This window comes from Myotis nattereri (genome assembly GCF_964212035.1).
Source record: "Myotis nattereri genome assembly, chromosome: 15".
Classification (NCBI taxonomy): Eukaryota; Metazoa; Chordata; class Mammalia; order Chiroptera; family Vespertilionidae; genus Myotis; species Myotis nattereri.
In genome coordinates, this window is record NC_138090.1 from 39,062,519 (window position 1) to 39,076,968 (window position 14,450).

The window sequence follows — 14,450 nt, forward strand, 5'->3', positions numbered from 1 at the left end:
ATGGTGACGTTGGCCCAGTGAGCCATCAAGGGGAGGATTAGGAAGGGGCCTAGTGTGTTCTGCCTGTGCACTGACCACCGGGCTTCTCTGGGGGGCACCAGCATCCCCACCCTTTACCCTACAGCTCTCTAGCACTCAGCCGTGCTGCAGCCTATCTTCCCACCCAAGGGGAGACTTCATCCAGGGTTTGACCTAGTGGAGGACCCCACCCAGCTTTACCCAACCCTCCGCTTTGTGGGCTACTAGGGAGTCTGTTAGCCCATTTCCCCCACCGTGGAGGGCTTTCCAACCCTTCTCAGCACCCCCGGGGTCCAGGCCAACAAAGCTGAGGGGCCTGAGCAGTAAGCTGTGCAGACACCAGCAAGGGCTGTCAGGAAACGGGCACTAAGGTGCCGTCTTGCTGAAGCTGCACTTCTCTCCTTTCCTCCTTGGGGAGGTCTGTGTGGGCTGTGGATAAGCCAGCTTTCTACGGACATGCCTGTCAGGGGGGAGGGTCCCTAGCCCCCAGGCAGCCCTGACTGTGTACTTCCCCCGTTCCAGGCTGAGACAGCCGCCAACCGGATCTGCAAGGTGCTGGCTGTCAATCAGGAAAATGAACACCTGATGGAAGATTACGAGAGGCTGGCCAGTGACGTAAGTGCCACTTACCCTACCCCCAGTGATACCACCAGAGCTGAAAGATTGGGTCACCTTTGTTACCCTTGACCAAAGGTCATGTGACACTTAGAGTGGACAGCAGGTATTGCAGTGAGACTTTTTAGAAAAAGTAGTAAGATTACAGGTTGTGGAGTTTGCCCAAGCCACTATGTGATGTGGTCTTTCAGGTAAGTTTCACATGGTTAAGCATCAAACTGATACATCAACATGCTAGCTGGCTCCTGGGGTCTGGAGTTTGGGTTCCAACACAGGTAATCAAGGATAGAGTTTTCTGAACACTGCATTGCTTTAGAATCATCTAGGGAGCATTTTAAGAGTTAACATTCCCACACCCTCCCCATGGAGAGACAGACTCAGTAGGATAGAGAGACCGAGAGCTGATGCGGTGCTGGCCAGGACCGACCGTGGTTGTCATGGCAGGTCCTGGGCAACAGCACTGCAGGCTGAGGATCTGCCCTCCCTATCACCCCCTTTCCCAAGTGAGGAGACTGAGGCCCAGGAAGGGTCAGGCACACAGCCACTGTCACACGGCTGGTAGGAGAGAGAGCTGGGGTTCAAACACAGGCAGCTCTGCTCCAGAGCCTGACCTGGAGCATCGGTTGGGATGGTGGGTGTCCAATAAATCTCTTCTGGATTCTGTCCTTTACTTGGAAAAATTTCCATATTAAAAAAAAATTAAAAAACATGTAAGCTTTCCAAGGGCAATAATTTGACTTCTCTTCTAGACCAGTGAGTGGTTCACAGACATTGAGATTTCACAGACCAGGAAAATTCGGAAAAGATTTTTACAACTAACCTATGGTGGCTGACTTTTTATCTTGCCAAGTTAAGGGGATATTTATAAAAAAAAAAAAAAAAAAAAAAAGACGGAAAGCTACCTCTGTTATCACCATTATTTCTAACACCAGGAAAAGGTTAAAGGTTATATATTTTAGGATCCCAGCCCTTCCCAAGAAAGGGTGTTTGGCATCATGCATCAAGACATAAACACAAGGATACCTTTATCCTTGCTTTTCTCATTTTGCCAGAAGCTGTCATTGGGAATCACTCCTCTGAGCATATCTACGCTGCATAATAACTGATTTTACTCTCCTGAGGTTGTTCTAGAATGTACAGTTTGTTTGCTTCTTTGTGGCCTGTCCTCACTCCATCAAAGATATGAGTAGCTCATAAAAATGCATGTCACCTTTTTAAATTTTACATTCTAATTTTTTATGTCCCAGGCCTTGGGCATGGCACTGGCTGCCCCTGAGAGAGCCAGGCATGCTACAGGTCCTGCCCTTGAGGCGCTGACAGTCCGTGAATAGGGAAGCAGTGAGACCCTCTAAATGAGGGAGACCATCAAGGAGGGGCCCTGATTAGATCTGAGGAAAAGTAAGACCAAGAGCATAGGCATGAACAGGAAGTAACCAGTGAACAGCACAGTGGTTCTGAGGGGGCACCCGTTCCCAGAATTCTCTGCTCTGGGATCCCATCGGGGCGCTGGAAAGCAGGGGTGATTCCCCAAGACAGAACCCTCGAAGATCTGGATGCCATGTGCCTGTGAGCCAGGGGTGGTCCCGCCACATGGCTGCTTGTGTGCCCACAGCTTCTGGAGTGGATCCGGCGCACCATCCCCTGGCTGGAGGACCGCGTGCCCCAGAAGACCATCCAGGAGATGCAGCAGAAGCTGGAGGACTTCCGAGACTACCGGCGAGTCCACAAGCCGCCCAAGGTGCAGGAGAAGTGCCAACTGGAGATCAACTTCAACACTCTGCAGACCAAGCTGCGCCTCAGCAACCGGCCCGCCTTCATGCCTTCCGAGGGCAGGATGGTCTCGGTGAGGACAGGGGTTGTGGGCAGAGGGAGCCAGGACGCAGGAGTGCAGATTAGCCAGACAACCCCCAGTCTGATGTTTGGCCAGCATAGTCTTTCTTAACTAGAATGCACAGCCTTTCTGGTGCAGAGGTGGATGGGGCTGCATTGACACTTCACCACCACCACTGTCACACGCCTCCCCTCATCACTCCCCAGATTTTTGTACCCATCCTCAAACCACACCAGTTTGTGTGGAATTGTTTGAGTTTGGGAACCCAGTCGGCCATAAATCTAGGACCACCACCAAGGGCTTGAGACCCCTTCTCAGGGTGGGACAGTATTCCCTGAATAGTCACCTTCGCCCCATCCATGGCATTTATTCATTTTCATTTATGCATCTAATCCAGAAGAACTGATTGCATCTGCTATGTGTTGGGTCCTGTCTGGGTACACAGATATAACAAAGCAGGAGGTAGACATGATCAGCCCATTGCAGCATCCCTCAGGGAGGCATTGCCATCCTGGATGACCTACCCCTGTGATAGCCCTGCCCTCTGCTGCCCTGCAGGATATCAACAACTGCTGGCAGCACCTGGAGCAGGCCGAGAAGGGCTACGAAGAGTGGCTGCTGAATGAGATCCGCAGGCTAGAGCGGCTTGACCACCTCGCAGAGAAGTTCCGGCAGAAAGCCTCCATCCACGAGGCCTGGACCGATGGTATGATCCTCCCAGCTCTCCCCTCCCCTCCCCTCCTCTCTTCTTCTCTCTCACACACCCCTCCTCCTTTTCTTGATGCATTGCCCATCTGCTCTCAGAAATTACTTATAGGTGGGCCCCTTCCTGGGTCATCAAGGCCAGTCATTCGGAAGGGAAATAACCCTGTTCCTTTCCACTCTGCAGGGGTGGGGGACAGGTTCTCCCATCCCTGGCAGCCTGTGTGCAGACAGTCTGCCTTCGCTGTCCACGCCCTTTGTGACTGAGGACCTCACACTGTATGGGTCTGTGGTCCCGAACATGGTCCTTAAAGGCAAAGGCCTAGAGCCGCCTCCTGAGCCACAGAGCGTGCTCACTGACTGCCAGCCAGGCAGAGCTTCCTTCCAAGGGGCCTGGGCCTCTGCAGGATGGCTTTTTCCAAAAGGGCAGCCTTCATGGCCTCCGAGGGCAGAATGGTCTCGGTGAGGGCAGGCCTCCTGTTTCTCGGCGGCTCTGCAGCTGCCTGTTCCCTTGGCTCAGGATGTGGAATTCTATCATGCCTCTGGCCCTCCGTCAGGACCCACACCATGGCTGGGATTCCAGATACCAGGGGCCTAAAAGCCTTCAGGAAACAGCCGGTGCCTAGGAAAGCCGAGCGCCATCCACAGGACTCCCCTCCTTCCTTCCCGAGTATCTCTGCCCTCCTGCTATTATCAAACTCGGGGTCGCCCACTGCTACCACTCTGCCCAGCTGATTTCACTATATTTTGCATTGCTCGTGGTGGTTTTTCATCCTTCCCAAACCCATAGTTCACCATGAAATAGATCTCATTGAACCTCGGGGAGCTCTTCTAGTCCCCCTCCCAGCTCTTTGTCAGGCAGCCCCAACACTGGCCAGATGCTAAGACCTACCCAGAGGCCCCACCCCCTAACAGCATGGGAACATGAAACTCTGCATGATCTTCAGTCCTGGGCTGTTCTCCAGCTGCAGCTGCCAGATCAGAGCAATACCCTAACCTCCTCCGCCAGGGAAAGAATGCAGAGGGAGATGCTAGAAGGTGGGGCAAACAAGAAGTCTGGGCCAGGGGTATAGGCACCTCCCTCACGCTTTGAAGAAATGGCACCCATGGCTCTACCCCAACCCTGGAGGAGAGGATGTTAGCATGTGCTTCATTAGTTCATTCATTCATTCCACAAATACCTCTTGAACCTCTTCCCTGTGTTCAGTAGTTGCCCAGGTAGGTGAGGTTCCTGCCTGGGAAACTCACAGGCCAGCAGGTTTTGGCATTTCTCACATCAGAGGGCCTTGTGCACATAAGTGGATTTTACAGCACCCGTGTCCCACACTTGGACTGAGCTGTTTCCTCCCGTTATTCTCCACATTTTGCATGTCATTCAACAGGCTCTGGGCGTCATCCTTCTGCATTTCTCTTCTAGGGCCTCTTGGCCCATGTTATCAGCTCTCTAGTCCCTTACCTGGGCTCCAGGAAACCCTGGGAAGATGGCCTCCTGATGCCCAGGGGTGTGGGTCTGAGCATTCCTCTCCTAGGAGTGATGCAGGGGCTGGCTGCATGTGAAGGCATTCAGGGGAAGTTGGCCTGATCTTGTGCCAGGGTGGACTGACTGGCTTGGTGGCCTCCACATGCCCTCACCTCACTCCTGCCTCCCCACAGGCAGGTGCACAGGCACTTTAATATCTGGGCCTGTGTCATGAATCAGCCCGAGCCCCCAGGCAGGCCTGCCCACTCATTCCCAAGACCCGCAGCCTGAAGCCTCTGTACCACCAAGTATGCAAAACAGGACAAACCCACCTCCTGACCCCTCTCAGCATCCCTCGCAGCCTATAGGGATGTGAATGCTTCTCAGGTCTTGGGTTATTTGGGGAAAGAAACAAAAATGAGCCCAATTCCCTTTTGTGGCTGCCCCTTGGCCTGCATACAAGGTGGCCATGGCTGTGGTCCAGTCGTCCAGTGCACCCCTTGCCAGCCCGTGCTGAAACTCTGCTGAGGCAGAGAAGTGCTAACCTACTATTTTGGGTTCCCACCCTTGGGAGAAAGCAATTTAGGGAAGGGATTGCAAGCTTGCCTTTGTGGTTACGTGTCCTACCCCAGGCCTGTGGTGGCAGGGCCAGTGGAGTCAGTCTCCCAGGCTGCTGCCTCCTGCCTGCCAATGCCAGGCCCTGTCCTCGGGGTGGCTGAGGTTGCAGTGGTCCTGGCTCTGTGCCTGCCCTTCTCGAACAACACCTCACTGAGGCTTCGGGCGCCGGCGTGGGCTCCATCCCGCAGATGAGGGAATAGCTGAGAGAAACTGCCTGCCGACCCACAGCTCTGAGCCACTTCACCTGGAGGCAGCTGCTGGTCAGATGCTCTGGTGCTGCGTTGAGGAGGGGTCTCTGAGCTGCCACTCTAGGGGCAACCCAAAGTGGCTTACCCGAAGCAGTGCCCCTTCCCAGGCTAACATTTCCACCAGTTCTGCAGTACCTTACTGTGCCTTCAGGGCCATTTGAGCTTCTGTCCTGGGGCATATAATTAGCCAGGCTCCAGGTCTAATAACAGTGTTCCAACCTTCCTTCAAAGGCCTAATGACAGGCCCTGCCTCACTGCACATGCAAAGTCCTTAGGACAGTATGGGGCCTATAGGTATGTGATAAGACCACCGCGCCCCCCCCCCCCAAGGGAGCCAGCCCCCAAGTGCCAGGGAGCAGGCAGAGGGGTGGGCTCCAAGAAGAAGCCTAACTGAAACACTTCCCCTTCCTCTACCCTGCTGAGGCATGGGCTGCACCCCAGCCTTTTCTCCAGGTCATCGCCCTCTACAGATGGTACAACAGTCCAGGCTTCCAGTCTCCCACCACTAGTGGACACTGAGTTTAGAACACACATGTTGAACTGGGATATCTGGTTCAGGCTTACAACACCACAGTGTCTCCCAGCTCCATTCAGGATTTATTTGGTCTTAGAGATCCCTGGAAAGGTCAAGGGAAAAGGTTCTGGAAGTTTCTAGTCTTCATGGCACCATTCTCAGCTAGATAGCATGTTGGTCTGCCTCATTTCCTTGCCCCTGGTGGCACAGGCCTCTGGTGGACTCTTGGTGCATTGTTGTCTAAGTGTCTCCTGCTTCTGCCCCACCCCAGGGAAGGAAGCCATGCTGAAGCATCGGGACTATGAGACAGCCACCCTGTCGGACATCAAAGCCCTCATCCGCAAGCACGAGGCCTTCGAGAGCGACCTGGCTGCACATCAGGACCGCGTGGAGCAGATCGCAGCTATTGCCCAGGAGCTCAAGTAAGTGCGAGCTCATGAGCCCATCACTTACTTTCCCTCCAGCACCACACCCAGAACAGTGGTGGACTGCAACTAAGGTTATGCTGCCCCATGCCTGGAGCAGGGTCTCCCAGTCCTCTCCACCCTCACCCCTCCTTCAGATACCAGGGCCTTATGGGGTGATGTCTGTGTCATTTCTTGTCTTATGAGAAACAGCAGAATCTAGATGCTCTGACACCTTGTCCTGATTCTTCAGGCTCTAGGGGTCCCTGGGCTCCACTTCCCTGCCTGCCACACCAAGGAGATCCCTGGTCTCTGATAGGGTGGGCAGCCCAGCCCCCACCTCTATCCCTGCTCCTCCCCAAGGGACTTGGCTGCATGGAGTGCACAGAGAGCCCATTGTTCTGCCCCTTTCCTCTCATGCTCAGAATACACTATTGTAAGGCCTTCCAGGCAGCCGGGTTCTTTGCCCTCCCTTTCCTGCCCCAGTCAGATAAACTTGTGCACACAATTAGTACACTGAATCTCCAGAGCCAGTGAATGAGGGCCTTATTCCACCAGTGCAATGGCCATCAGCAGGGAGGACTCGGGGTGGGAGGCCCAGGCCATTACTTCATGGAAAATCCATAGGCCCTGGAGGGGCAGCAGGGCTCCCAAAATAGCTCTCTGTTCAAAAATAGGATCCTTAGCTAGAGCTGCCCTTTCTACAGTCATTCCCAGAGTTCTGCATGTTCCTACATGGCTGGGGCCAGCGTGATGCCCTGTGCAGCCCCCTGCCAGGGAGGGCCAGTTTATTCCCTGACTCATTTGCTCCATATTGCCCAGTTTTTTGGGGTTCCCCGTTTGCTCACCAGAGGCAGAAGTCCTATGGGGCCTTTCTGTACTGGAATTCAGGGTCCCTGCTGGGGCCTCCCTAGGAGTCCTGCAGACTCTCCTAGGATAGAGCTCCTGCACTTGGCACACCAGGCCAAGGACAGCAAGGCCGCAGACGCAGATGTCTACAGGGATCATGGAGGGTGGCACGTGAGTAGGTTCCTTAGTTGACCAGTGAGCCCCTGGAAGCTGCTAAGAAACATTTTGAATAAATCCTAGGCCAGCCTGCTTCTCAGGCACTGGGAACTGCCATGTGAAACCCATCACCCTGAGCCAGGGAACAGGCGGTCCCTGAAGCAGCTTTCTGGACAGTAGCCCTGGAGGAGAGAAATGGGTGCTGTCGGCTCCCCGAAAGATGAGTCAGAGGACCGAGAGCCAGCCAGAATGAGCCCTGATGGACAGCCTGGTTGAGCCCTGATTAATGGCAGTGATGGAAACTCCAAGGGCACTCGGTGCCATGTCTGTACCAGCTCACTTAATCTCCCAGCCTGGGTGACGGATAGACTTAAATGTTGGTCTCTTCTGGCACCCATGTTACACTGGGAGGACTGAGGCATAGAGAGGCCAAGGGCCTTGCCCAAGGTCACTTAGCTAGGAAGTGGTCAAGGCAGGAGCGGAGCCCAGGCTGCCTGGTCCTCTGGAGCAGCAGTTGCCAACCTGTGGTCCGTGAGGTCCGAAAGGTTGGCGACCGCTGCTCTGGAGTATAGCCTTGCTCCATTCCCTCTACTAGCCTTGCCTGCTCCCCTCTGCTCCTGTATCCAAGCAGGTGACACCATCATCTGGTCCTATGTCCTATTCCTTCCCAGAGTTGTTCCCTGCTCTCCACCCCTCACCAGGCCACCAAGATTTTTCCTATATACCAATTCCCTAGCGCTTTGCTACTAAGAGTATCCAAGTGTCTGGACCATAGGAGGTGGGAATACTGGGGCTGATAGGGGATTTGGGGAGTGGGGGGCAGGGAGCATGTGGAGGGCTGGGGACCAGTAACGATTATCAGCCCAGGATTTTCAAAATCTAAATCATTTGAATAATAATACCTGTATCCTAATTGGCTTACTTTTTTCTTAATTATCAATTGCTTAGAACTAAATTGCAGGCTAGTTTTATATGGTGTGTGTGTGTGTGTGTGTGTGTGTGTGTGTGTGTGTTTAATTTATTTCTGTATTGATTTCACAGGGGAAGGGGGAGAGAAGGAGAGAGAGAAACATCAATGATGAGAGAGAATCATTGATCAGCTGCCTCCTGCACGCCCCACCTGGGGATTGAGCCTGCAACCTGGGCATTTGCCCTGACTGGGAATCAAACCAGGACCTCGTGGTTCAGAGGTCCACGCTCAAACACTGAGCCACACCGGCTGGGCTGTTGTGTGTGTGTGTGTGTGTGTGTGTGTGTGTGTGTGTGTGTTTAATACCCATTAAAATAAATACACAACCTTTAATAAATAGCTGTTATTACTTTCACCTGTTGGGTGTCAAGGACTGCTCTCAGCCCTTCACATGCTCTCTGCGATAACCCCACCACCACTTCACAAACAAGAGAACAGGGTCCCCTCAGGGCCACACAAGTATAAAATCATGGAGCCAGAGTTCAGATGTAGGGAACTCAGCTCTGGAAGCCATGCTGTCTAACCAGTGTACTCTTCTTGACTTTCTTTAAGTGGGAAAGCAATCCGCATGCAGGCTTGGTCAAGGGCCACACCTGCCCCCATCCACCCACCCACCCATTTAGTTTATCACAGCTTAGCAGCCCACAGAGTGAGAGAGTAAGAGGAAGCTCTGCCCCTCCTTTACCCCTCCCCCAACTCCACTCCTGAATTCTTCCTACCCTGGGAGGCCATAAGTCCTAGGAGTAGTGGATGACTAATAGTCTTCAACATTGATATCCCCTGGTACCAAGACTTTAGGGGGCAGGTGCATCCGGGTCCACCCGTTATGGCCCTGCCAGGTCTCATCACCCTTTGCTCTGCCTACAGTGAGCTGGATTACTATGACTCCCACAATGTCAACACCCGGTGCCAGAAGATTTGCGATCAGTGGGATGCCCTTGGCTCTCTGACCCACAGTCGCAGGGAAGCCTTGGAGGTGAGGAGGGGCAATGTCACCCTGGAGCCTGGTGTACCCAGGGACCCCTCCCTACCATTCACCACTTCCTGCTTGCTGACTGACCTCTCTCCTTTGTCCCTGCCCCTCCCCACACACCAGAAAACAGAGAAGCAGCTGGAGACCATTGACCAGCTGCACCTGGAATATGCCAAGCGGGCAGCCCCCTTCAACAACTGGATGGAGAGTGCCATGGAGGACCTCCAGGACATGTTCATCGTCCACACCATCGAGGAGATCGAGGTCCGCCCCTACCCATCCTTCTTGTGGGCCTTCTGAGGGTCTGGGTTGCCCCTCACCCCTTCTTTTCTCTCAGGGTCTGATCTCAGCACATGACCAGTTCAAGTCAACGCTGCCGGATGCCGACAGGGAACGGGAGGCCATTCTGGCCATCCACAAGGAGGCCCAGAGGATCGCCGAGAGCAACCACATCAAACTGTCAGGCAGCAACCCCTACACCACCGTCACCCCCCAGATCATCAACTCCAAGTGGGAGAAGGTGGGGAGAGCTCCTTAACAGGGCCAGGGCAGGGGCAGGGCTGGCCAGGTGAGGGGGCCATCACCCTGACTGCTCCTGCTCCATGCGCTTCCCAGGTGCAGCAGCTGGTGCCCAAACGAGACCATGCCCTCCTGGAGGAGCAGAGCAAACAGCAGTCCAATGAGCACCTCCGCCGCCAGTTCGCCAGCCAAGCCAACATCGTGGGGCCCTGGATCCAGACTAAGATGGAGGTGAGGGGCCATTGCCCTAGCCCTAGCCCTGCTGAGCCTAGGGTGGAGTGGGAAAGAGCCCCTGGTAAGCAGGAGGTCAGTGAGCAGAAAAAGTTGTCTGCCCTGCTGGGACATCTGTGCTCCCAGGGCCAGCGGACCTGGAGGCCTAGTGGGTGTGGGTCCCAGCTCTCACCAGTGGGAGCCCTGATCCTTGGTGGAGTTAGGGTGGATCAGTGATATGAATGGAAGTGGCAGCACCACCCAGCGGGCTACTTGGCTGAGGAGGCAGATGGAGGTAGGTTCGAGTCTTGACTCTGCCCTTGATTGGTGCTTGTGAGCTCAGGCACAATTTAACCTTGCTCCTCGGTTTTCTCATCTCTAAAATGGGGGTGAAAAGAGCTATTTCATTTGCTCCACAAATGCTGTTGTGCACTGCTCGGTGCAGGCCCTGCTGCAGGCGCTGTGGTCAAGGTGGTCCCAGCTCAGACCCTCGCGGTGTCTCACAGTAACCCTTGTGGCCTAGCCACAGGAAGGTTTGTAATGATGCCAGTTGCAACTCTGACAACCTCTTACTAAGTGCTTACTACCCACCAGGCTCACGCTGACCAGCGCAGCCTCGCTGAAACTCCTACCGCTGGGGAAGGGTATGGGCTGGTCGGCCCTGCCAGCTACACAGCATGGCCACGGAGGGAGCGAAGGCAGGGGTGCCCATACTCAGGAGCCACAGGCTCTAACATCAGCCAGGCCTGGTTCAGACTCTGACTCTGCCTTTACTGTGAGAAGTTGCTTTGTTTGGGCCTTAGTTTCCACATTTGTACACAGAGCCTGTCACAGTGAGTCAAGGGTGCATTGAGGTCAGGCATGTGTAGCACTTAGCACAGAACTCTCCAGTGTGGTTGCTTTTACCCTGGAGGGTGGGCAGGGAGGGACCATCATTGAGGCACAGGCCTTTTAGGAGGAGGGACCCTGGGAGGGAGGCCACCAGAAACAGAGATCTCCTCTGGGTGGCTGGTTGTGGCGAAGGGTCCATCAGCCCCACCCTCAGTGGCACCTGCCTTGTGTGCAGGAAATCGGGCGCATCTCCATCGAGATGAACGGGACCCTGGAGGACCAGCTGAGCCACCTGAAGCAGTACGAGCGCAGCATTGTGGACTACAAGCCAAACCTGGACCTGCTCGAGCAGCAGCACCAGCTCATCCAGGAGGCCCTCATCTTCGACAACAAGCACACCAACTACACCATGGAGGTACGCTATACCCCATCAGGCCCCCACACCCCGTCGGTAGCACGGAAGAGCCCTATGTAGTCCGGCAGGGAAGGCGTCTGCAGCTTCCTTGGTCTCTTTTATCCTGACTGAAAAGACTAGATCAAAATGTTTACACATTTTTTAATGTCACTGTTTTCCTAACACTGTTCTCCCAACACCATGACAACACATCTCAGGACAAGCTCCTGAGAGCTGGGAGGGTAGCACCAGCCCCTGCTGTGGCCCAGCACTGAGTCCTCACTTGAGAACACAGATCCAGCCAATGTGTGCCAGCATCTGTGTGTACCAGCTCTCTGAGGCCGAGTTACACTGTCAGGGCTGCTTATCATCACGTTGGTAGCTTGAAATCATCCTTGGTGACAGTATTTACACCATGCACATGGCAGATGCTACAAAACGGGGAGTGTTTCTCCCCAGAAAGCCAATTAAACTTTGCCCAACATATCTCTGCCAAGTTTTCACATAGACCTTGCACAGGTATTGGGCCCTGGCCCTCTGCTACACCTGTCACCAAATATATATTAAGGTGACATGAACTCTGCTGGTGAGCCAAGGCAACAGGTAAGTACCATGCCTCTGTCCCTGTGTGCAAATGAGGTGCACAAGAGAGCATGGGCCTGGACTGGCATTTGGGAGAAAGTCAGGGTGAGCCTCACGCCATGCTATACGCACTCCCATATGGGGGAACCCAGTTCCCAGCTACAGCTGTGGTGTCCTTCAGCTACAGCTGTGGTGGTCCAAGCACTCCCATCAGCCAGGCCTGCAGTCACACCCTCCCTTCTCCCCCAGCACATCCGAGTGGGCTGGGAGCAGCTGCTCACCACCATTGCCCGCACCATCAACGAGATTGAGAACCAAATCCTCACCCGAGATGCCAAGGGCATCAGCCAGGAGCAGATGCAGGAGTTCCGGGCATCCTTCAATCACTTTGACAAGGTGAGCAACTCCGTCTGCCCCTGGCACCTTCCCTCCCTACTGTCACCATTGTCACTGTCGCATCTTGCCCCTCTATCTTTGCATCTGTCAGTTCATTCACATCACAGTTGCTATGTATCAGCCGCCGCTCACAGGGCTTGTCAGGGCCTCAGCCACAGAAGGTGGTGCAGACGTGCATCACCGTGTCCACAGCATGAGCAGTTTCCCTTAGGAAGAAAAGGGGGGTCCTGAGCCCTGCTTCAGGCCGTGCTTCCTCACCAACCTGCCCATGAGACATGGGACAGACTAAGTCCCAGCACACCCGAGAGTGGAGACCTGACCCGTGAATCTGGTTTACGCAGACACACAGTGTTCTTCAGATTCAGATTTGGTCTGGCAGCCCCTTTGAAAGGGCCTGAGTGCCAGAGTTGACCCCAGTCCCTATCCACTGCTGGGCCTGATGTGTCCTCTGCCTACTTTCACCCGTGGGTAGGAGGGTGCAGCCTCAGCCCTGCACCATCAAGCAGGACCCTGACGCCTTGCACAGGATAGAGTGCAATCCCTTTTCTCCCACCCCAGACCCTGGAGGCAAAGTGTGCCTCCCCCCCACCCCCCGCCCAGTCCTGGGACTCAATCCTCGATTCTGCACCATTCAACTCCCCACCCTGCTCTAGCCCCGAGGACGTGGGAAGAAGCCTCTGACTGTCCTCCAGACCACCCACACCCCTCCACCTGCCCCAGCTGTCCCTGGCCATCACCTTGTCCACATCACTTCTAACTCTGTGTTTCCCTCCTCCATGTGTGTCTCCCCCATCCCCCGGCCCTCTGCAAATAACCCTGGCCCCTCTCCCACCACTGCCGGCCTGCTTTCCACACCGCCCCTTGCACACCTGCCTTTGGACACCCGGCAGGACCACGGCGGGGCGCTGGGGCCAGAGGAATTCAAGGCCTGCCTCATCAGCCTGGGCTACGACGTGGAGAATGACCGGCAGGTACGCGCCCCCTGGGCCCCAGTGGACCATGGCATTAACTGCTCTTATTTCTCTCTCTCCTTCTCTGTCTCCCCACCCTCGCCATTTCACCCCTCTTCGTTATGTGTACCATCTCACCGGTTCTCTTGCCTCCTTCCTACCTGTGTCTTTCTGGACCCCTTCCCCTTACCTGGTCTCTTGGGGCCGCCTTGGTCTCCCCTGCTCCTGCCACTGTCCTGTTTCCCTGCTGTGCACATGGGTCTGCCCCTCTTGCCTACTGTGGGCCTGGCCTCCTGCTGTCCCTGCGTCCTCGAGCAGAAACAGACAGGCAGCATGGACTCGGATGACTTCAGGGCTCTGCTTATCTCCACAGGATACAGCCTGGTATGCAGCCTCTGCCTCCCTCGCTGCTGTGCCACTCCTCCTCCTCCTCCCCTTTCTCTTCTTCCTCCTCCCTCCCCCTTCCTCCTCCTCCTTTTTGTGCTACCCCTGTCTACAGTTTCCAGGTCCTCAGGGACACCCCTCCACCAGATCAGTGCAGCCTCACCTCCCCCCTTCTGCTGCATCTGCTGGACTGGGTTCCTCCGATGACTCCCTGAGCCCCCCAGCCCCTCCTGGCGGCTGTGAGGAGAGGCTCTGAGAGAGGAGGTCCGGCCTCCAGCTCTCTCCCCCTTTTCTTCCTCTTTTTCTTTCTTCCCCACCCTCCAGAGTTAACTTGTGAGCCTAGGGCTGAGGAGCAGCAGACCTATTTGATCTATACCCCACTTCCCAAAAATGTGGGAGGGGAAGAGTAGAGGGCGCTCATCCTGTTGGGGGCACATGGGGCAGTTGCCCGGGGAATCCAGGCCCTTGGAGGCAGACTGACAACTTGGAGTGTGCACTGGGGTCGGACCCTGCCCTCCTAGCTCGGTTCTGCTGCCCCGGCCCAGCCGTCCTGCCCCGCTCAAAGGCTGCCTGTCCCCTGCCCACTCCTGCCCCGCAGGGGGATGCTGAGTTCAACCGCATCATGAGCGTCGTTGACCCCAACCACAGCGGCCTCGTGACCTTCCAAGCCTTCATCGACTTCATGTCTAGGGAAACGACCGACACAGACACAGCTGACCAGGTCATCGCCTCCTTCAAAGTCCTGGCTGGGGACAAGGTAAGCCAGACACCTCTGAGCACCTGGGGCCAGCAGGAAGGGGCTCTGCAGTCAGGACTGGGCATGAGGG

At 55.2% G+C, this 14,450-nt stretch overlaps 1 protein-coding gene across 7 annotated transcripts in view; it reads left to right on the plus strand.

The window, feature by feature from the left end:
- Nucleotides 1–14,450, plus strand: part of ACTN4 (actinin alpha 4) — a 76,708-nt gene that overhangs the window by 60,922 nt on the left and 1,336 nt on the right. For 3 of the 7 annotated variants that reach the window (XM_081107720.1, XM_081107719.1, XM_081107721.1), the window contains 12 exons: nt 541–633; nt 2,246–2,476; nt 3,023–3,170; nt 6,277–6,427; nt 9,252–9,360; nt 9,481–9,621; nt 9,695–9,877; nt 9,973–10,107; nt 11,153–11,332; nt 12,143–12,289; nt 13,558–13,623; nt 14,222–14,380. In XM_081107720.1, the coding sequence (XP_080963846.1) occupies nt 541–633; nt 2,246–2,476; nt 3,023–3,170; nt 6,277–6,427; nt 9,252–9,360; nt 9,481–9,621; nt 9,695–9,877; nt 9,973–10,107; nt 11,153–11,332; nt 12,143–12,289; nt 13,558–13,623; nt 14,222–14,380 (1,743 nt within the window). Of the gene's footprint in view, nt 1–540; nt 634–2,245; nt 2,477–3,022; nt 3,171–6,276; nt 6,428–9,251; nt 9,361–9,480; nt 9,622–9,694; nt 9,878–9,972; nt 10,108–11,152; nt 11,333–12,142; nt 12,290–13,179; nt 13,261–13,557; nt 13,624–14,221; nt 14,381–14,450 lie in introns of all 7 variants that reach the window. The other 4 variants (XM_081107716.1, XM_081107715.1, XM_081107718.1 and 1 more) reach the window with 2 other exon arrangements.